Genomic DNA, 24,002 nt, shown 5'->3' with positions numbered 1-24,002 from the left:
TTGGCAAAAATACAACATAATAAAGACATCTACTGGAGAACTGAGTGCCCTCCAGGGAGAGACTGAAAAAACTTTGCCTCCTAGGAAGTGTATCACATATATACCAACACAGCTCGGACCCCTGTCTTCTGTGCTTTCCTCTTCTCTATGTTCTACATTTGCTCTTTGAGTATTTTTTTCCCTATAAGACAGCACAAGAATATGGTGTATATCAAAGACCTCAGTTACCTTATTTGCAAAGCTGAGAAAAGGCTGAAATGGAATGAACCAGGAGTGCTAGGCCCTGGGTATGAGGAAGGAGGATCATCTTTGCCCCACTACCAAGCTCCTCTGTCTCTGCTCTTCATAGATTGTGTAGCAACCACTTACTCTCAAAACCCTAGAGCTCTACCAAGTCAGACATTTATTTTCTAATTTCAGCTAAAATCAGCTTTTAGCAGCCAATGGAAGGAAATCTACCAAGAAATTCCCATGATTCAGTGATTTTTTAAAAAAATTCTTTGCAAATTAAATTTATGGATAGCCACAACAGACAGTCATAAAAGGACTTTGCAAAAAAAAAAAAAATTATTGCATTCTTTACCTCATCCTGATCCAACATCTGTTGCTTTAGCTTTTCAGCCAGCTGGCTCTGTTGGTTAATTTCATCATCCTGAAACGAAACATCATGTTTAATTTTTTGTGGTTAGTTATGTCATTTTTGATAGCCTGGTTTCTCGATGGACGGCAGTCGGATACCAGGATGCCAGCTGTAAGCCTGCTAATAAGATGAAGCAAATGGTATGGTGCCTCCTCGCAGATGAGAGATTGGTTCAAACACCACTTCATCCACCTTTCTCAGCCGATGAAACATTTAGATATTCTGGGAAAAGCAATATCCTCCACATTCAACTCAATTCCTTCTCATCCAGAAATCAGAGGTGTGGGGCTTGGAAACTGAGAGGGACTTTGGAGTTACCCCTTCCAACTCAAAGATGTTAACAGTGAATTCCTAGCTCAAAAACTTAGGGATTGACTCTCTAACCCCTTGTACTGTATGTAACAGGTACACGTCCCGAACCTTGTCAAACACGTCTGTGAGTGGGAACACTGCCACGTGACAGGTGAAAGAGACCAGTATTTCTACTTCAAACCTCTTACTTAGACTAGGAAACATTTACTAGAAAATTCATCTTTGGCATTAGAGAGCTGCCTTTGACTAGGAGCTAAATTTCTTACCAGTCTGAAAAAAATCTCAAGGAAGCTGGCATGCAGAAACACGACTGCTTCGTTTCTGGTGTGTCACTGAAGTGGGAAAGGATCTCCCCAGACTAATTCGCTCTTCTTGCTCTCAGCTGCTGCCACTAGGTGTTGCTGCCACTAAAGCCAGAGCTACCGCCTCCCACGGCCCAGCGTAAGCATCTCTGCCTCTCCCCTCCCTAGATGTGGTCCAAAGCGGCAGGCGGCCAGTGCCTAACTGCGTGAGATTCAGTCTTGGTTACAAAGGTTTTCATGAGTTCAAAGGAAACTGAAGCGTAGCCGGTGCAGAAAGACAGCGCGGCTTCCCACGTGCCTCTCCCTTAGGAACAAGAGAACATCCTGTGTGATGATGCTTTTGGGGTCTAAACCCCAAGCAGAGTTCAATCCAGTTCAGTAGTACTGTGCTCCTCTTTGTGCCAGGAGCAGCCCAGGTGTTTCCACTAGCAGCCCCTAAGACACCTGTACACGCTTTCCTCCTTTTCCAGAGTGGGGGTTAGAGGGTAAATTCAAGGGCCTGGGTTTCAGGATCTCAGTTTTCCCCAGGATACTCTCCTGACTGTTCAGTTGTGTCAGTTAAATCAGATTAACCAGTATCACAGCCTGATGCTTTCCACAGAGCAAGAAAATTCTAACATTAATATTATGAGATCGGTGTCTCCTTTTAATTTGCATAGAACATCTTTTGGGTTTATTTCTCTGTTCAGGGAGATCGTATTTCTACTGAAATTTTTAACACCAACTCAACTATTTTATATATAGGAAAATTCAAATGCCAGAATACTTTCTGAAAAGTGCTTAGAAATCTATTATCCATGGACTAGATCTTAACAGCCGGCCTCAGGCCTGTGTCAACAGGTTCTGAGAGATGCACTTGAATGTACAGATATGGACTCCATAGCACATCTCACCCCGAAGTTTTGAAAATTTTTTTACAAGTTAAAAATTCTTTAATGGTTCTAAAAAATACTCATGGCTTTCCTCTTGAAGACAGATTTCTGGCAGGAGAATTGGGGAAATTATACCAGAGTAAGTGAAATCTCTCAAAAAAAAAAAAAAAGTTATTTTCCCAACTAGAAGACTATTATGTTGGAAATATTTTCTCGTCTACTATATAAACTTAGAATGTCAGTTACCAGAAACAGTTTTAGTGTTTATGTTCCTCAGTGCACAAATATTAAACAACTTAACATAAAAGACTCAAGAAGTTTAACATGGAAGAACTGCCACCTCTTCCCCTGGGATGTATAAGCAATGGCTACAAGTGATATAAATCATGAGAGAAACAGAATAGTAGTGCAAGCACTTTGTTCTTAAACTGTGTTCATTTCAAATCCTGGCGGTGTAGGCTTGCTCCTGACGGGTGATGGACTGAGAGACGGTTATTTTTGAGGTACCATGAGAAATCAAGGACCCTTAGCCTGTCTGGAAAGGATGACGACCAAGGATTACATTATAACAACACGAAATGCTTATGTCAGAGCCATTTCCAAACCTGCACTTACCCTTTCTTAAGGAAACTTCTCTAAGGAATTAGCATAGTCTGTTGTAATTTTTTTTTAATTTTCAAAATGTTCAGAGGAAGATGTGCTGTGCAGTCAATATCTATACATTCAAGCTCATCTTTTAGAATACGTTTATACATGCTCACTCTGATACCAACTGTTAAGATCTGGTCTGTGGATAATGGATTAGCAGACACTTTTCAGAAAATATTCCGGTATTTGAAATAAGTGAGTTGTCAATAGGTTACTGGTCACCCTTAATAATAAAGATGTTTTTGTTGCAATACTACTCAGTGAAATGATTCAATGAATACCATCAGTTCAACTTCTACTTACACTTAATTCTGCTCTTACATCTCCAACAGTACAGAAGCACTGGAGAGGGGATGGGAAACAAGAGACAGCGCCAGGACCAAACTGCCTATCTTAACAACTTTGCTGTCAGCCCACCTCTGCACCACCACCCTCTGACATCCCCATCATGTGGCTTCTCCCTTAAACAAACAGAAAGGGAGAAGATAGAAAAGAAAGAAACTAATATTTAGTGAGCAGCTGCTATGTCCTAGAATCGTTTACTCCCCAACACAACCTTCTGAAGTAACAGATCTGAGCTCCATGTTACGGATAAGAAAAACAACTTCAGCAGATGGGTCATCAGCCCAGGTCTCAGCACTGTTCAGCCACAGGACTGACTCTCAAGTGCCTGCTTTTCTATCACACAGCACTGCCTTAGGAAAGCACCTGTCCTTCGAGCCCTGGAGGGGCAGCACAGAGAGACAGAGGGGGCAGCGGGAAGGAGAGCACGTAGAATCTTTCTTCCAGCACATTCTAGACAAATTCATTAGGACTGACAAGTTCCTCATTTCAAGAGCTGAAGCCAAAATAGGATGAGCACTGGACTGGGAGTCAGAAGATGCGTAAGCTCATTGTAGCTCTGCTACCTCCAGGCAATATAAGTTATCTAAGCACCCTGGGCTAGCATCTTATCTAAACCAGATACTTTCAGCACTGCCACTAATAATCTATAAAGGTGCCCTATCCCAACTCACGTATTCTTAAAAGTATCAAACCATCAACATCATCAGAAGCATTAAATAGCTTCTAGAACCTTTAAAAGGCGTACAAATAAAAATGATGCCTGGTAAGACATACCCAGGCCATCCATGGGTAGAGATACAAATGGCATGACAAGCTTTGGTGTCCCCCCACCAGGCTGAGGCTTTGGGGCTCAAGTCCTTTCCCAGATCTCTCAGCATCACCCTGTGATGGACCACGAATGCTAATCTCAAAATGTATGCTTATCAGGGTTTTCAAAACATACACTAAAGGAAAGGAATATGACAGAAAATGTCCTAGGCTGGGAATTAGGAGGCAGCGCTCCAGGGTCAGTTCTGCCAGCTACCAACTGAAAACTGCCAAGGCCTGGCATTGCCTACATTTCAGATGCTCAATTCAAGACTCTAAAGTTTTCTCAGATCCATGAAAAATCCTCATGCTACCAGGGTAAAAAGATCCCAATTCCAACCATGTTTGGTTTCTATTCGTAGAGAACAGAGAGCAGAATCAGGTTATCATCCCATATCCAGGATTCTTTGGGAATCCCTTAAAAATGAACCCTTCAATTCTAAATGAGAAAAAAAAAATTGCAATATGCTTCAACAATAACATTTCTTTGGAGAAACAAAAAAAATCCACATAGACTGCTCACTTACTTATTGATCTCCCCTTTCTCTCACTTTGTTTGAGGATTTACATAAAATACCTGGGTAGAAAGAGAAGGGGAACAGTATGTCTAGTGCCTAAAAAGTAATTCATCCAGCTCTCACGGCATGAATATCTTATTAAATACGTCACCCAAAGGGTAGGGTGACCCCAGTTTAACACTGTGGTTATAATGCAAACTCCCAGAGCCACAGCACAAAGAGAACCAGCTTCCTTGGGGCAAGCAGTCACATTTCCCCTGTAAAGGTGAGACTAGACTCTGAGCTTCACTCAGAAGAAAGAGGCTTGTAAGATTAATGACAACGTTAACATAACAAAGCTGTTCTATCCAAGCCAGAGGTGTCCCCAAGCACTCGGAGCTGAGCAGAACCACAGCAGAAAAGATGAAATCAGATTAAAAATATCAGCAACCCGGATGAAATGAACTAAAAGGATTTAAGTATTCCGAGGGCAATACGCCAAGGTCACGTGAAACGTCAATTTAATTTCCTTTGCCTCTGGGATTCCTAACCTGACCTTCACTGGGGATGAGTGAGACAGTGTTCTCCAAGATCTCTCTTCCTTTATTCCAGTTTGTGCACTGACAGGATTCTTTGAGTCCCAAAAGCCGGCCAAGAAATTGGACATCCCTAATCAGCATATCCCAACTACTTCAAGAAGATGCCCCTTACTGATGTTATTACTGGCTCCTCATTCCAGGACCTTAGAGCTACATGATCAAAGTACACACTTGAGTTTTGGGAGCCAACACCTTTGCCCCTAGAGCTGGGACACTACTGGAATTTCCAAAAGGTGACAGATAAGCCCAGAGAAGAAAAGAAGGGAGAATTAAAGTTCACTCACCCTCCACCCTCATGCTATGATAAGGTCCCATCCACTTTCTAGATGTGAAGATTCTGTCTACCGAGACCAATCTTTCAATCAAATTTCCATGAAAGTTTCCATTCCCTGTGAATCCAGTTCCCCCAGTGGCGCTAGTGAAGAACCCGTCGGCCAATGCAGGAGACATAAGAGACGCTGATTCAATCCTTGGGTCAGGAAGCTCCCCTGGAGGAGGGCCTGGCATCCCCACTCTAGTGTTCTTGCCTGGAGAATCCCAGGGACAGAGAAGCCTGGTGGGCTACCGTCCATGGGGTCGCAAAGAGTCAGACAGGACTGAGGAGACTTAGCACACAGCACAGCCCAATAAAGAGCTAGGGTAAGTATTAGGAAAACTGACATAAACATCAGTCTTCAGTCTTACATCAGGTTCCATGGGGCTTGAGCTGCTTCCAGCCAGTAAGTCTAGGACCTGCGACCTTTAGCTTTTGTAGTGTGACGTCTATAAACTCTGACCACAGACCTTATCATCCAGTTGTCGGTAGAGACTGGAGATCTCCTCATCGTACTTTTCCTTCTCCTCTGCAGAGATGCCGGCAACCACGGGAGCAATGTTGTCTATGATGGGGGTGTTATCACAGGGCTCTAGAGTCTTCTGGTCCTTAGCACTGATCTGTTCATCCTCAGGCACAGCTTCTCCTGCAAAGCACAGCCAAGAGGAGTTAGGCAATGAAGAAATTTAGCATGCAGCCCTCCAGAAAAAGTTACAAAAATAGTCACTCCACAAAAAAGACAAAAAGGACACAATAAGGAGCTGTTTAAAGTTAATAGTTTGTCCTCTTTCTGTCTGACAAGAAAGGTCGTAGTTAATTGACCAAAACGAGTATAAGGAGGAAGATTATGTAACACCCCCTTGCTCCTGATGTAAACTGCTCCATCAACCATGCAAGCTCTCAACTAATCCAACTTTGCAGAGATAGCCAGAATTTTTTGCAAACATTTTTCTTTGTTGAGGAATATGCTGGGACTTTACTAGAATCATGTTCTCTTTGGTGATGGATTCAAAGGGAAGCAGACCTCTGAGGCACTCTAATTACAGTTAATTAGGTTACTGTTTCATTAACAGCAGCAGCCAGATCAAGGAACAAATTCATCATTGTTAATAGAACACTGTAGGGCTCAAATATTCACTCTGTGAGAATCCCTGACTCTGAAGGAGGAAGTTGGGGTGGCCCCAGGACCTCTGACTGACATCACACACACACACACACACACACACACACACACTTCCACTACCACTCTACACACACACACACACACATACACACACACACACACACACACTTCCCCAGGACCTCTGACTGACATCACACACACACACATTTCCACTACCACTCTACACACACACACACACACCACACACACACACTTCCCCAGGACCTCTGACTGACATCACACACACACACATTTCCACTACCACTCTACACACACACACACACACACACCACACACACCACACACACACACACACACACCACACACACACTTCCACTACCACTCTCTCCCCCAGGAAGTCAGCATTAATTGGCAGACTGGAGAGTTCAAATAGAATAATTTCCTGTGATACCAGGTAGTCCCAGGAAAGAAAAAGCAGCCCACCGAGAATATCCTGCAGACCCCGCCCCTGCTTCTCAGTCTGAAGAGGAGCTTGTTGGTGCCTTCGAAGGAAACAGTACCAAACGTGACCATGCAAACTGAGGGAAAAGGGGAAGTTCTTAAACCAGCCAAGGGCTATCCCCAGCAAGAAAACCACCTCGCAAAGACAGACTGCAACAAAGGAGCTTATGGAAACCACGTGGCTCAACTGTCTCTCTTAAATATCTACTTGGAAAGCAAACCAAAACCAAACTTACTTTTCCATCACATGTTTACCATCAGCTTCACACTCAATCTGCTACAATCAGTGAGTGTCTGCAATGTTCCGGGCCTCACCCACTTCTTAGCCCATAAAATGCATTCTGTGGAAATTCCCCAGGAAAACTGTGCGGAGCCAGTGGGAATTTCTCAAAGAAAAAACAACAACAAAAGGAACCCAAAGACAAATGACAGAACTTAACTCCTAATCCGTGGCTTCATGAACAGTATATATCACATCTCGAGAAACCCCCTGAACACTGACTGTGTACATTTATCTCAATATAAACAAAGCACTTTGTGATGGGTTAGCATTATTGCTTAAGACTCCATTATCTCACTCGATAATCACAAAATGGTACCATAGGCCTTCACGTCAAACAAAATCAACACTCAATGATTTCACCTGGATATCATAGTTCCATTTGAAGCAGCAACTTGAAGCAAAACCTGGAATAAATCATTACTTTGCTGAATATAAAACTGAGCCAACTGTTTTTTCTTCTAAAGCTCAACCAGACTGTACTGTACCTAAGCCTTTTTCTAAAATTATTGACCTGAAACAAAACCAGAATATCAGAGTAGCCTTTGAACTGAACCTGAACCAAATCAATATTTCATTCAGTTCCAATCCTTGGTTTAAAGCATCCATCAGCAACCTTAGTGTGCAGACTTGATTTCATCCCATTAAAGCACCTATATTCTCTACAGCCTGCTAAATAAGTCCACAGGCTATAAAAGCTGTACAGTGTTCTATTTAGTTTCCAAGTTTTTTTTTCTGTTTGTTTAAAATGTTATAAATGTAAAATTATAAAACTATATATGTGTCTTTTTCTAACCATAGAGTATATACTAAAATTTGAAAGTCCTCTTTCACCACTACCTCCCAATTCTGTTCCTTCTTAGAATTTCACCATTAACACTTTGTAAATGTCCTTCTCTCACTTGGATCATGACTATACATCTAATTTTTCAGTTCTAGCTTCTGAAATTTATGAACAGGGCAATCCAGAGCAGTATGAATTGATCTTCTAGTTAAATCTTAATAAAGAGGATATTCTTAATTGCACTGGACCGGAAAGCAGGCAGAATATAGTCCTACTATTCCACAGGCCAGTTCAGCCCAAGTCTGGAGGTATGATATAAAAACATCTGAAAGAGACATCTGAAACCCTGTGTTCTTTGGTTTCAAATGTCCAGAGAGGCAGTGATATCATGAGACTGGGGTCAGCTAAGGAGTTGCCTGGGGCTTGCCTGATGGCTCAGATGGTAAAGAATCTGCCTGCAATGCAGGGGACTCAGCTTCCATCCCTGGGTCAGGAAGATTCCCCCGGAAAAGAAAATAGCTACCCACTCCAATATATTTGCCTGGAGAATTTCATGAACAAGGGATCCTGGTGGGCTACAGTCCATAGAGTCACAAAGAGTCAGACACAACTGAATGACTTTCACTTTTTCTGTTTCCAAGGAGTTATCCAGTGCATATTTCTATTTGTTTGGTGGGAGGAAGAGTCAGGGATGAACCCCACAACCTAGCAGTGGGTGACCTGCTGTAACCAAAAGCCACAGGCTTGACTACCCCTAAAGCTGCGCTCTTCTTGCGCTCAAAAATTGTACCATCACAAAGTACAACCACGGTTGTTCCAGATTAGAAAGGTTCACAAGCCAGTTAACACTGCCCTGAGAGGCACCTGAAGTGACCAACAGATGCTACATAAACATAGTCAGGGGCACAGCGGGACACTCGGCCACCTGCACCTTTCACAGATTCAGCTAATCACAAGCCATCTCCCACCTAACTTCTTGCTTTGTTTTTCGTAAAGGCAAGGGAATACCAGTACTTTGAACACAGCGTTGTTGTAAAGATTGATTAAAACAGTGTGTATAAAAAGCACAAAACTCTACTTCTTATCCCCTCTACTCCCCGACCAAGTGTCAACGTTTTAGGTTCTGCACATAAAATATTATTTTTCCTTATTCTGAGATTAGTGTCTCTGGGGTCCTGACAATACCGTTAGAGGTTAGAGCTCAGTTCCCAAAATAAAATACAGTATAGCCACGAGAGTGCCTTTTGGGTTTATTTTTATTGTGAAAACAATATTTGAAACCTATACCAGGCCTTCTGGTATCCCTTGAACAACTCTTTCAATCAAAGCGTCAACATGTCCCCCACAAAGCAACATCTGAACAGCAAGCCCATCCCAGTTTTTATTCTAAAGGTCAGGCAGTCAAGATTATTTTTTGCAGCAGTCTTTCAGGCCGAGAAGAACAAAGCAGCAACACGCAGCAACAAAAGCAGCGGGTGTCTGCCGGGGAGAGTACAGCTCCTGCCCAGGGAGGAATCAAGAGCCAGTTTTCCCAAACACCGCTGCCCTTCAAAGGACCCAGAAAATGACTTCCAGAAGCGTCCCTGGTAACTACACCGTCCAGCTCACAAACACGTCTGGGGATTGTAAATTCCCAACCCTCGGCAGGACCTGACACCAGGCAATCTGTCTCCATGGCAATCTCACAGCATTAATGGAGAATATTCCCTGCACTGCAGTGGACTGGGTCTCCAGAGAAGCCCCCACCAGGTGATTACAGAATAACCAATCATAACGTGGAAGACAGCTGCAAACAAACGCTGGAGAAATAATGCCCTGAAATCTGGTGGTAGGAGAAGGGGAAAGGACCACAAACGAAGATCAGTATCTATTTTTATTTTTACTCTCCTTTATGTGAAAAGCAAATTTCTCTTAGTTTATCCCTTGAGGACTGATACTTGCTGTCCATAGAGAAAGGGCATGTAATACTGTAAAGCATCTTATGTTTTAGAATGAAAGTTTCCCCCCCAACCCCCACCTCAAGAAAAGATTTCCTTCTTTACATAAGCATTCTGGCATTTCCTATCGTCAGATGTAATTGCCTTTAAGGACTAAAAAGATTTGTGTGTACACAGGAGTGTTCAGTTGGAGCACACCTATAAGGTTTACAGAGCATTTTAATTATAAAATCAAAACTCCCAGAGGGCATAAATAACATTTCCACAAAAAATAGAAATCCATCAATTGCAATAAATAAGAATGACAGACTAATCAAAAATTCTTGTTAGCACTATTAGTTAAAAAATTCTTAAAACAGGTATTTTGGGTTTTTGTTTAAAAAAAAGAAAAAGAAAAGAAAACCATTAGACTGCCAGTAATTCATTAAAATTTCACACATGAGGTAGCAACAAGCTAGTTATCCTTTTCATAAGTCAAGCCCCTAAAGCCTCTGGAGAATATAGTAAGGTAATTGCCTTCTCTCTGCAACTCCAGGGCATAGATTGGCTGGTCACTCACAGCTTCCGCCAGAAACCAGATCAGATCTGGCAAAGGAGGTGCTTTCTTTTAATACCAATTAAACAGGCCCAGTGGCAGACCTAATGGCAGGTAATTTCTATATCAAAGAAATGAAAAAGGAAATCTTTTAAGTTGCCAGATGGGTGAAAGCAGCAGGATACAAGATGTCATTATATAAATGGAAGGTTTTTTTTTAAAAAAAAAAAAAAAACAGCTCATTTCTTTATGGGATTATTTTGTACACACGTAGCATCTCTTACCCTAGCTGCTCAAAATACTGTAAGAAGCTTAAGACATTCTCTCATCCCTTCTACAGTAATTTTCTAATAAACTGGTTACCCAGGAGTCAGCATCTGCTTCACATTCTTCTTACACAGGCCACATGATTCTCCTGGCAGTCAGCATTTCTATGTTTGGTTGTCTCGAAAGAAGGAAGAGAGCCTAACAAATTAGATCTCTCAAAGAAATACTAACTTCTGAGCTTCTACAACAATCAGAAATCCAAGGAGGGGCACATCTTCTAAACATTTAATGCCACAAGAGCAAACTGTGTTCAAACTACAGAGCCCGCACAGTTCCACAAAGCACCCACCAGTCTCAAGGTTACAGATTTAGCTACTTAGGGAACCAAGGCTGCTGTCCTGGCAGGTTTTAAATCTGGAGAACCAATCTGCTTTACAGATTGCTGATTTTTCCACACCTTCTCAGCCTGTAATGAAATAATTTCTTTGCATGACTATATCCATTCTGTTCATTAATATTATATTTAATTATTCAAGAGACGCTGCAGATGTGCCATATCATCAGATTATTTCCCTGCACTTCTGACACTCAGATTTTCAGGGATCCTTCTCCAACTTAAGCTCTTGTAAAAAGTTGTCATTTCTTTAAAGGACAAAATTCAAAGACGGACCAGAGAAGAAGGCATGGGTAAAGACTGACCTGGCAACAACAGGAAACAGTGGACTCAATTTTCCTCTAGCATCATGGCCCTGGGCCCTCAACCTTCCTTCCCCATCCTCCTGTCTAGTCTTCTTGGTGGACTGAGCAGGGACCAGGGATGGGAGTGGGGGGCAGGCAGTGGTGGACTGGAAGCTGAATTCAACTCCTTTACAGGATGGTTTGAGAGTCCTTTCCATACATATGATCAACAAGCAACAGAGTAGGGGGAAAAAAGAAAGATCCTATTTCTGACAGCTGCCCACTCCCTCTATCTGTCCTAAAGCATGTAGGCTGAATGCATTTCCATGAGGCAAAAAGTTGCCAACAGAGCCTCCAGATTTGAAGAGAGTCTGCCCGTGGATTTCAGCCCACAAGATGTCACTAGTACACTCTGGTGGACATGCATTGTTTTTTAGCCACTCAACACCCATTCTCATAACAGCACCTCAACTGCATTGTGAAGAATTACCCACCCCCACACCGTGTGAGTGCAGTTGTGGTCAGACAACACATTAGGGTGCCCTGTCCTTCCCCAGTCCAAGCACACCACCCAGAACAGTTTCCTCCATCTCTCCTGGGTCTCTGGGTCTCCAATATACATGACAAGGACACATCCAGAGAGGATTCACGCAAGGTGTGGCCCCTCAGAAGCCCAGTTCCTCAGCTGTTCTTTTAGTTCTGAGTCTCTCATAGCTTTTCTTTTTTTTTTTAATTGGAGCATAGTTAGTTTACAACATTGTGTTAGTTTCAGGTATATAGCAAAGTGATTCAGTTACACATATATATCTATTCCTTTTCAGCTTCTTTTCCATTATGGATTATTACAAGATATGGAATACAGTTTCTGCTTTCTCTTTTTGTTTTATCTTCAGAACCCTCATTGGACTAGTGGGGAACGAAGCCAGGAGAGTGGGTGGTTCTCCCCACTCCTAATTTATGAAAACAAGGTGTGCCCCCCACCTTAAGCCCCCAAGCACATGCCCCGGGTCACAATGCTGGAATGGCAGTGGCAGAAATGAATTAAGGCTTTGGGTAGCCCGTGCATTATGAGTCACAGGTCAATATGCTGAGGATCAATGTTCTATTACACCCAGAGAAGAAAACGGCAATGCTCGCATCTGAAGTAGCCCATTAAGCTAGGAGCATACAGGTAAGGTGGGGTGGGGTGGGGTGGGGACCGGACTATCGGCATGTAATAGAGTGTTTCACAGCTTCCGAATGACTTTGGGCAGGGAATGCTCTCTCCTGTGGCCAGCTGTACCAGATGGACCCCCTTCACTTACTTACAGTACCTGCCAGGACCCAGCTGGCCAATGAGACATCATATTCTTTTACCCTTCCCACCCCTCTCCATGCGTGTGCTAACTCACTTGGGTCGCATCTGACTCTTTGTGGCCCCATGGGCTGTAGCTCACCAGGCTCCTCTGTCTGTAGGATCTTCCAGGCAGAAATACTGGAGCGGGTTGCTATTTCCCTCTTCAGGGGATCTTCCTAATCTAGGGATCGAACCTTCAAAATCCCAGCTCTCTAATTGACTCCACTGCCCAGCCGTGCCCTTGTGACCACGAGGAGTCAGAATGCACCGGACACACTGGGGGGAAGTCCAGTCCCTTCTTTCACACCCATCTCCCCAGCCTAAACAACGAACCACAAGGCCTGCGTGCACACTGCACCCACAACAGAAAAAGAACAAAATCAGGAGTCAAGCACCCTGTGGAGTCAGCTTGGGCAAGTCTCATATCCTGCCTAAAAGAGACACGTGGTCTCCAAACAGAACAGAAAACCTCTGGAATTTTGTTGGATGAGCAGTTAATCCTTACAACAGTCCTTCACTCACACCCAGTCAAAGGACTACCTCACCATGCCCCCACCTGCCTCACTTTCTGTCTGAAAGTTTTATACCACTTCAGTAGGTTCTCTGTATTTGAAAACTTTTGCTTCCAGAAAAAAAAAAAAAATCCTTTAAAATGTGAGCTTGCAGGACAGCAGAGAAGGCAATGGCAACCCACTCCAGTACTCTTGCCTGGAAAATCCCATGGACAGAGGAGCCTGGTAGGCTGCAGTCCATGGGGTCGCTAAGAGTCGGACACGACTGAGCAACTTCACTTTCACTTTTCACTTTCGTGCATTGGAGAAGGAAATGGCAATCCACTCCAGTGTTCTTGCCTGGAGAATCCCAGGGACGGCGGTGCCTGGTGGGCTACCATCTATGGGGTCGCACAGAGTCGGACACAACTGAAGCAATTTAGCAGCAGCAGCTTGAAGGCCAGAACTCCAGAGAGCTCCCTCCTCTTAATCACTCAGTGATTACATATTAACATGGGGATGAATGGAGAGGTCTCTCAAGACCCTTCCGCCGTTCCTCCCTCTCCTCTCTTCAGAGTCCAGAGAGGACCTCATCCCTACCTATACCTTCAATTATGTTCTAAAGATCCACGACTCCCAGGGAGTTCCCTGGCAGTCCAGTGGTTAAAACTTTGCCTTGCAACTCAGAGGTTGTGGGTTTGACCCCTGGTCAGGGAGGTAAGATCCCACATGCCTTACAGCCGAAAAATCAAAACATAAAACTGAAACAATATTGTAGAAAATTCAATAAAGACTTTTAAAATACCTCACATTTAATGGATATGAAAATTATGCTAGCCATAAATTAAAAAAAAAAAATCCACAACCCACATATTTTTCTTTGTCACTCAAGCAGCTCCCCGGAGCTCCAGACATTCAGACCTAACTTCTCTGGCGTGTTTACCTGGATGCTCCAGAGGCACCTCAAACTCCCCTCGTCATCTCCCACGTCTCACTTCCAGTTCTCCTCCCCCATTTCTTGTTTCACTGAGTGGCTCTGCCCTCCATCCAACTCAGCAAGCCAGAAACCTTGATGCTGTCTCTCCCTGCAGCCACCAGCCTCACCAAGCCGGGCTGGTTTCACCTCCTAAATACCTCTCCCTTTCCACCACCCTGTCTCTCAATCCAACGACTAAATCTCATGCCTGGAGGACCACTGCAGGTCCTAGCGCTTTTCCCATGCCCTCCAGTCCATCCTCCAGCACCACCAAGGGATCTTCGAAGACACAAAACTCATCATCCTATATCCTTGAATGGCTTTTCATTGCTTCTGAGATAATGACCAGAATCCTGAACGCGTATTGCCCAGACTTGTCTGCTGCTCTTGCCCATCACAGTTCGGTGCTGGCACACCCCAGCTCTCCACACTGCCCTTCATGCTCCCGTCCCTCAGGACATGTAAACCTGGCTTTCCTACCCCACCACCACTTCCACCCTCACCTCCTATTTTGCTCAACAAACTGCTCTGTTTCTCTTGGAGCTTACTGAAAGAAACCTTTGCTGACTTGAGTCAAGCTCAGGGCCTTTTTCTGTAATTACCCTCGGCACCTTACCCACCCTCTCCCTTCCTGGTACATTTATTGATCATGCTTGGAGACTGCCTCCCGCACCTGCCTGTAAGCTCTGAGAGGGCAGAGACCATGCCTGACTGCTCACCCTCTAATCCCCAGCACTGCCTTTAACACAGGTTTACTTAACATACAATTATGAAAATCTATCATGTGTCAGAAACCACGTGTTAGTTTTCCCGAATTATGTAAGTTAAGGGTTGAGGTAGGATATCACCTCACAGGATGTGAAAAACAGTAAATTTCTGAGTAGATTTGCAAAGTGGATGAAATGAGGCCAAGTGACTAGTCCAAGAGCAGGGGAGAGTACCCAAAAGAGATAAAAAGATAAGCATTGGTCAGGCAAAAAGGGCAGTGGGCAGACCCAAGAGGACAGTGAGTGAAGGATGGAAAACTGCAGGGCTGGGTTGGTGCTTGGCAAAGGTCAGGAAAGAAAAGAACAAGGTTAGTTGCCCACACCATGATATTTCTAAGGCCAGTGCGCCCCTCTTCTGCCAAAAGGTTTTACTGAATGTTCCAGGTGTCCAGCAGAGAAATGACCCAAGAGGATCGCAGAAATAGAACAAAATTTCATAGGGCGCTCCCCGCCTTTCCAAGCACCCCTCCCCACTCTCCTACTCCTGCCAAATTGCAAGAAGTCATCCACCAGCCGCAGATGCGGAATTATTCAATTATTCTAGCAGCTTTCAAAACACATGTGCAGCTAGAAAATAGCCCCCAAAGAAAAGAATCGTGTTATTTAGGCTACTAGGTCATTTCTTGAACCTCTCTTGAATCCTGGTTGGCCACGTAATTGTTCTTCAATTGAACAGTAGCTCATTGACACCCACCCCGCCTAGCAAAAACAGAGGCAAGCATATAATCATAAGACATCTGCTGCTAACTGTGCACTTCCAAGCAGGCAGGTTACTTTTGGATTTTGCACAGCGGTCGCCAGGCTCCCACAGTCACCCAAGATTGAAACCTGATGCAGCATCTAAAATAAATACCAACACCAACCATCCACTATCTCCCACCACACACACCAAGCTGCCTTGTTTCAATGGGGGAAAAAAAGGCGGGGTGATAGAAAAAGGACTTGTGCCTGCTAACCTCCATCACAAAGCAAAAACCACTGAAATGATCTGTCTGCACGTGGAAACCCTTCTCCAACGCCTCGCCCATAGTCCACCCACCACTGCACGTCAGCTCTCTGAGATAGTCTCTTTTGAGAAGAACACACCAAAGAGAATGCTTTAGGGAAAAAGTAAAATGAGTCACGAAACAAGCCTCTGAGACTCCATTTTAGGACCGAGTTTCTTCAGGAATCCTCTATTTCTAGCTCTGAAGAAGCAGAGCATGAAGATGAGTTGGGCCAAAAAAAAAAAAAAGCAAACATTTGCCAGAGGTGAGTTTTAACTCCAAATCAATTATAAAACTCACAGAGGAGAGAATGACATTTTTCATCTAATCAAAAGCAATCAAAGCCCCAAAGTCTCAAACACCACCCTCTCCACCTCAAATGTGGCTACCAGAGAGTGAATTGCAGTAATGGACAGAGGCGCATCTCAATGGAAGCAAAGTAAGGCAACCTTGCAAACAGTCACTTGCACACACTAGGAAAGTATGTCAGTCAAGTGACAGGGTGGGGGCAGGGATCAGTGCTAGGGAAAACATCTGCTTGTTCACACGGCTTGCTGAAAGGCCGGACCAAGCTCCAGCATCATCCACTCTTTCCCAAGTGTCCCAGGACATCAACACTCATGGGGAGCACACACTCACACCTCCTTCTTCCTTCATTTTTCCTTACCATTTCTCCACCTGTTTAGCTCCATCTCCAGATGCTGGATAACATTCTTCAAAGTCTTATTTTTCTCTTTCTCTTTTTCATATTTCTTCTTCCATTCTTCAGCTGTCAGTTCCAGGTTCACAGAGACAGTGTTCTTGATGGTCTTAGCCCTGGTGTGAAAAACATAAGGGAAAAATTCTGAGCGGAGTTACTAGCATTTGCTACATCATGAATATAATTAAACTTCAAATTCCTTTCACACCAGAAGATTAGGACTTAGGGAGCAGGAAGGATGCTAGAGATTTTACTACCACCCTCTTAGCTGCTTTAATGGCCCCACTATTTCTAAGGCTCCAAAACTTTTTCCTTTTCTTTTCTCCTTTTCCTCCTGCCTGTCTCTAGACCCAACGGGATTTTCATCTAAATAGTCTCGAGTCTTTCTCTATTCTCTCTGCCACCATTTCTATTCCCGCTGCTACCACCTAGGCCTATGTTCTTAGAACCCACCTGTTCTAAGCCTAGCTTTTTCAGACATTCAGCATCCTCCTTTAAGCATCTTGCATGCCACTTTCAGATTCATCTGCCCAAGAAGAGCTTCCTTTCGATTCAATTAACGTCTATGGAAACACTCGGGATTTACCAAGATAAACAAGACAAGGTCTCTGGCCTTAGAGTTTATACAGTTTCCCCTAACAATATACATACAGACAAATAAATTCTTTCTCTTACTCACATTTGGTACCTTAGCATCATCCCTGAGGTACTGAACACAGATCAACACATGCCTCCAGGGACAGATGGTCACTCGACCAACTCAGGGTGGCCAGGTGAAACCATGGCTCTGAGCCGAGCACATCCTCTCCCACCATCCAGTCAACAAGAAGGAGCAGAGTGCTCACTTTTCTCAGATCATCCCACTTTTTTCAAGAAAAGTCAGAAATTGAGATTTTTCTTTGTATATCCCAGTTCAATATAATTTTTCAAACTGATGTGTGGGATACACAAACAAGTCTAATGGCCACCATTTTGCCACTTGTGGTATAAAGAGTGACCCCCTAGGGCAGATGGCCTGGAGCGGGGTATGATGCCCCAGTGGAACTCTGGACAGTAAATCAAGGTAGGGCCAGCTCCAGTCAGTAATGAAAACAAAATACGTGATTCACCAGCTTATGCACAGAAATGAACACTTAAGGTTTGTCCAGTGGAAAGCAAATTGATGATGGCAGAACACTAGTTATTACATACTTTTTAAGAAGCAAAAACCTCTTTTAAAAACTTCATTTATGTGCTATCCTGTTTTATTTGCTACTGACTTTTTCATTTTTAACTCCCACCAGTTCTTGTCCTGTCATATTTGCCAGTGTTATCGGATGTGTGATTTGGGTTAATCACTGTTGTCATGAAATGACATTTTGGACACAATTTCTATTTCAGTAAAAGAAATTCAGCGATCCTCACCAGTGCAGCACATGTCACTCTAAAAATTAATTTCTAAAGCAGACAATTAAATAACCCAACTGTCAAAAGAAGAGTTAAAACAATTTCTATGCAAGACTCTACTTAAGAATTAGTCTAATTCTCCCTCACTCAATGTAGCTTATGGCTGCTGTCTCCAGAAGTGTTTTGACTCTGTTTTCAAACAGTAGAGATTTTATTGCGACTTTAAAGTCTGTGCCAATTGACACTCTCACCTCACCACTCCCCCAATATCCTTAGGCAGTGTCATGGATGTTTCTAAGATACAAGCACAAACACTGCAGCATCCGTTTTAACTGAGTTAAGTCAGAAAGTGAAAAATAACCTATGGCTGAAATGCTTATGGACATTTAAGGATATACTTTGAGGCTACTAATCTTATTTATCACACCACAGAGTCTCTTGATGATTTCCAATGACACCAGAAGAAGTATAGAGCCTTTATGCTGTAATCTGGCAGGTTTAGCCAGAAGCACAATTTTGTGAGCAGCCCAACAAGGTTATCACTGGTATAACTGATCCTCATTCTCAAAGTTCTCTTAAGTTGTTGAGAAAATTATTTTTCTCCCACTTCTGCAGTAATCAGAGTCTTGGCAGGAAGTAGTCTTCTCAAATTGGGAAGAGTTTAACAAAGGCACGGTAAGGGTGATGGGAAATAACAAGGGATAACTGGTGTAGCTCAGATGGTAAAGCATCTGCCTGCAATGCAGGAGACCCAGGTTCGATCTCTGGGTCGGGAAGATCCCCTGGAGAAGGAAATGGCAACCCACTCCAGTATTCTTGCCTGGAGAACTTCATGGACAGAGGAGCCTGGCGGGTTATAGTCCATGGGGTCGCAAAGTGTCGGACACGACTGAGCGACTAACACACACACACAATAGTGATGGGGGTATCCATTACCACTCTTAGGCTGAAGGGGGCCAGAGGAAGGGAACTATAAGAGGAAAGCTGTCTAGACTCGCAGATACAGAGACCAAACAAGCGGTTACCAGTGGGGAGAGGGAAGGGGGGAAGGGCAAGGCAGGGGTAGGGGATTAAGAGGGACAAACCACAAAATTTAATTATGCATACAATAAATAAGCTACAAGGATATATTGTGTAGCACAGGGAATATAAAATATTTTATAATAACTACAAATAGACTATAACCTTTTAAAATTATGAATCACTGTACTGTACACCTCTGACATATACTGACAATATCATACATCAGCTATGCTTCAACTAAAAAAAAATAAAGTAAATTTAAAGAACTGTTAAACTCTTAAAAGAAAAATGCTGCCCTGTCGAAGCTGTTAACAGCCTTCACCCTAGGAACACAGCCAACCTGAAGTGACCCTTCATGGAAGGAGCCATGAAATTAACACCCTGACATCACTCTCTTCTCTCCTTTTGAGTACCTACATATGTTCCTCTACTATTGGTGGAACCTTTTGAACTGTGGTGCTGGAGAAGACTCTTGAGAGTCCCTTGGACTGCAAGGAGACCCAACCAGTCCATTCTAAAGGAGATCAATCCTGGGTGTTCATTGGAAGGACTGATGCTAAAGCTGAAACTGCAATACTTTGGCCACCTCATGCGACGAGTTGACTCACTGGAAAAGAGTCTGATGCTGGGAAGGATTGGGGGCGGGAGAAGGAGGGGACGACAGAGAATGAGATGGCTGGATGGCATCACCGACTCTGTGGACATGAGTTTGAGTGAACTCCAGGAGTTGGTCATGGACAGGGAGGCCTGGCGTGCTGTGATACATGGGGTCGCAAAGAGTCGGACATGACTGAGCAACTGAACTGAACTGGAAGCCAGAGGCAAAGGAGACCATTGTAGTTGTCCAAGCTGGTCACTGTCCCAGGGTGCAGAGCAGAGCAGAGATGGTACAGAAATAATCCAGAGGAGCAGATGGAAGATACATAACCCAACTCCCATTTGGAACTGAGAATAATAGTGGGAAACCATGTCTTCTGCTTCTGCCCTAAACAGACTCCATTCAGTCACTAATGAGGCAGACCACCATGCCCCTCCATCTACTAAATGGAGAACATGAAGAAACCAGACAGCACTGATTAGAAAGATATTAATTATCCCACATGTGTTCTACAGATGTAAAATAATCTGAAATAAAATCTCAGGAGATTTGCATGTATGCATTGAAATTGACAACCTGATTCTAAGGTTTATAATAGAAATAAAGAAGGCCAACAATAGCACAGACAATTTTGAAGGACAAAGAGGGTGGAATATCAATGCATTATAAAGCCACAGGAATTAGTGATTAAATAGTCCAGAAACTTCAGAATAGAAACAGAATGGATTATCCACAGACACTCAGCCATGTCGCCATCTGATATACAACAAAGATGTGCATACAGCACAGGGAAAGGACAGTCCTTTCAATGTATGGTGCTTTACTGACTCCCCCAATAACATAAAAAATTCTATGCAGATGAATCACATGCATAAATGTGAAAGGTAAAGCAACAAAGCTGCTGGAAGAAAACAGGAGACTATCTTTAAGACCATAGGGTAGATGAAGATTTATTTCTTAAATAGAATAGAAAGAAAAGATAAATTTGACTTCATTAAACTTAAAAACCCTCTCTTCATTAAAAGTCACCATTAAAGGAGTTAAAACATAAACTACCAAGTGGAAAAAGATACAGACAATCCATGTATCTGACAAAGGACTTATCTAGAATAACCCCTATAAATCAGTCAGAAAAAAAAGCACACAACTGGTGAAAACACCAGGTAAAGATCTGAACAGGAACTTCACACAAGAAGTGCAATAAATTGTACCCAGAAGAGTGTGCCAAATGTCATTAGCCTTCAGGGAATAAAATAACAAAAAGATATATTTACACACCTAATAGAACAGTTAAAATTTTTTAAACTGATAATGCTAAGTGTTGGTGAGGATATGCAATGACTATAACACTCACCTGCTACTAGACAGAGTGTAAACTATTCCAATCATTTTGGAAAACTCTTTGGTACTATCTATTAAAACTAAATACTCATAGGTATATAACCAGCAGAAATGAAGACGTATGTTCACCTAATGACATGGCAACCAATGTCATAGCAACCTCATTTATAATAGCCCCAAGATGAACACAATCCAAATATCCATCAACAGTAGAATGCCTATATACATACTATATTGATACAACAAAATACTAGAGACCTACAAAAAATAAACTGCTCATAATCTAACAACGTAATGAACTTCAAAGATAACAATGTTGCATAAAAGAAGCCAGATACAAAACAACACTGTATGTCTTTATTTGTAAACAGTTCAAAGACAGCAAATAGTTATCTATGCTGACAGAAGTCAGGATGCCATCTTACCTTGAGAATTGGGGACTGACTGGTAGGGTGTAAAACAGAGGTTTCTAAGATGCTGGGGTGATAGACCCATGTGTATATAACGTGTTAAATTTTTACTGAGTTGCATATTTACATTTACTTTACTATATGCATGTTATACTCAACATAAGTAAGTCAAGAAAAATAAACTGATGTGTAAAGAAATCAAGTCAGATAAGAATTTCCAGATTGTGAAATAAATAAGAGCTACTAAGAGACAGTAAACTTCTATGCCTCAATAATTGCCTATACTCATCTTTCCGAACAAGATCATTTCTAAATGATACAGAAATCTATGTACTATTGGAGTTTCTTCAAATTACCTTGGCCTCCCCTGGAACAGCCAGGAAGATGTTTACTTTTGGTACCTTCTTACCTCTTGTTTTTCAGCATTTTCCTTCCCTCTCACAGTTGGACAAGCAGCTCTAGATAAACCCAGACCTCCAATGTATAGAATAAATCTGTAATGTATGATTCCACACTGTGAATGGTGTATGTGAGAGAGAGACAGACTGAGATCCTCCCACTGTGGGTTGGGAGAGGGTAGTCTAGCATTCCTTTCTATCAGGGTTCTCCAGAGAAACAGAACAGATCTATAGAAGGATGGATGAATAGATACTCTATCTGACAGATACACAAGATATACTTTCTATCCAACTGTCTAGCTATCTATTTAAAGAAACTGGCTCACTGGAAACTCATGCAGAAACTGTTGCTGCATTCTTGAGGAAGAATTTCCTCTTCTCCAAAAAACCTCATTTTTTGCTCTTACAGCCTCCATCTGACTGGATGGGGCACACCTCTATTATGGAGGATAATGTGTTTACTTAAAGTCAACTGCTGCTAGATGGTAACCACATCTACAGAACACTTTCATAACAACACCCAGGTTAGTGTTAGATTAAATAACGGCTGCTACAGCCTAATCAAGCTCACACATAAAACCATCACAACTTCTACTCTACTCTAGGTCCCAGTTCCCATGTAAGACACCAAATGTTCTTCTGGAAACGTGACTGCCACAAAGCACCTTCCCATTCCCCGGTGAGGCCACTTCCCTGCTCATGAGTGGGGGATGTAGGGAAGCAGAAACCAAGAGCTTTAAATTTGGTCTTTTGAAAAACTCTAGTCTCCCAAGAAATATTAAGAAATGACCGACCTGGATGAGGTTTTGGCATCCAGGTAAATTAACTGTCATCCACAACATCTCATCCTCCAAAGAGCAAAAATTAACCTATGGGTGCTTTGGCAACAGGCTCTCCAACAGGAACCGTTTTGAGTCTTAATCCACTGTATGTCAAAACTGTAGCCATGCATCTTCCTTGACCAAAGCTCTCACTCTGGTCCTGCAGGGAACTTGTCAAGCTCTGCACACATGCGTGTGGCACATACACCACTCAGGCTCTGCCTAATCCAGCTACCATCAAACTGAGCATGAAATGGCACAGTTGTGTTTTTTTTTCCCTGAAAAGTGCATATCGGAAAAAGAAGAAAGAATATTACTTTTCCTGAACTATCCATTCTTCTTTCACATTTAACATACAAAACAAAGCCTCAACATTGTTTGTTAATCGGCTGAACCCCAATATGAAATAGTTTCAAAAAATCTGTATTTATATTAATATGATAATAGTTCAGTGTTCAAAATTGTAACTGTATAAACATTTTTCTCTTTATTACAGTGTAAACCAGTAAAACAAAATACAAAAGGTTTGCAAAATAAACTTATTGGAGAATCTTTAAAACTTTCAAAAAAAAAACAAAACAAAGCCTCTGAATTATTCATGCTGGATCAATCAAAACACTTGGTGTCAATGATGTGCTGATTCAGGCTGTTTCTAAACTGGTCTGCCCCCAGGGGCTTCCCCTTTTCCTCATTATTGCCCCAAATCAAGGTACACTAAACAGGCTTCTGAGATAATTGGGGATTTGAGTTTATACTTCTAAAACTTAAAAATATCCTTTCCAAATGGTGCTGTAAAGTACTTTGGAAGAGTAATTAAAGACTAGAAAATGAAATGCCAGAAGCCAGATGAAAAAGGAGAATCAATGAAACTGCTCTAATTTGAGTCCCCAGCCCTTAAGGCTGCAAGTGTTGAGCTTCCTGACAGAGGACAGCTCTTTGACTCTCCATCGCCTGGAAATTCAAGTATTGCCTCCTCAACCAGATTGAAAGCTCTATGACAACTCAGGAAATGGCTCTACCACTTTCCTAGCACAATGCTGGGCATTCAGGGGACACAAAGCGACAGGCCTGACCCAAGAGAAGAGCCACCATCACGGAAATCAAGACACAGACACAGTGAAATCTTTTCCTTTAAATTCTAGGACTTCATCTAGAATCCTGCAGAGTGCTGACTTGGAAGGCTGCCCTCAGGCATCTGTACACTCTGTCATGTTTCCACTGCTTCAAAGGACCTACTACTGTTTTATTCAGAACATCAATACAGTATGGCTTAACAACAAACATGGACTTTCTTCATGTTCTTGAAAGAACCATGTGGTGATAACTAGG

General features: G+C 42.7%; 1 protein-coding gene across 1 annotated transcript in view; it reads right to left on the bottom strand.

Moving 5' to 3' along the window:
• The window catches only part of KIF5C (kinesin family member 5C), a 158,106-nt gene that overhangs the window by 47,502 nt on the left and 86,602 nt on the right, over window positions 1-24,002 (bottom strand). Inside the window, exons 11-13 of the mRNA XM_055398476.2 lie at window positions 16,664-16,812; window positions 5,806-5,981; window positions 584-652 (exon numbers count right to left, since the gene is read on the bottom strand). Of these exons, the coding sequence (XP_055254451.1) occupies window positions 584-652; window positions 5,806-5,981; window positions 16,664-16,812 (394 nt within the window). The remainder of the gene's footprint in view (window positions 1-583; window positions 653-5,805; window positions 5,982-16,663; window positions 16,813-24,002) is intronic.

The sequence above is a fragment of the Moschus berezovskii genome, chromosome 2, assembly GCF_049115385.1.
Source record: "Moschus berezovskii isolate FMDL1 chromosome 2, NW_MosBer_1.0, whole genome shotgun sequence".
Classification (NCBI taxonomy): domain Eukaryota; kingdom Metazoa; phylum Chordata; class Mammalia; order Artiodactyla; family Moschidae; genus Moschus; species Moschus berezovskii.
The sequence above is the reverse complement of the archived record's forward strand: the minus strand, read 5'-3'. Positions and strand labels throughout refer to the sequence as shown.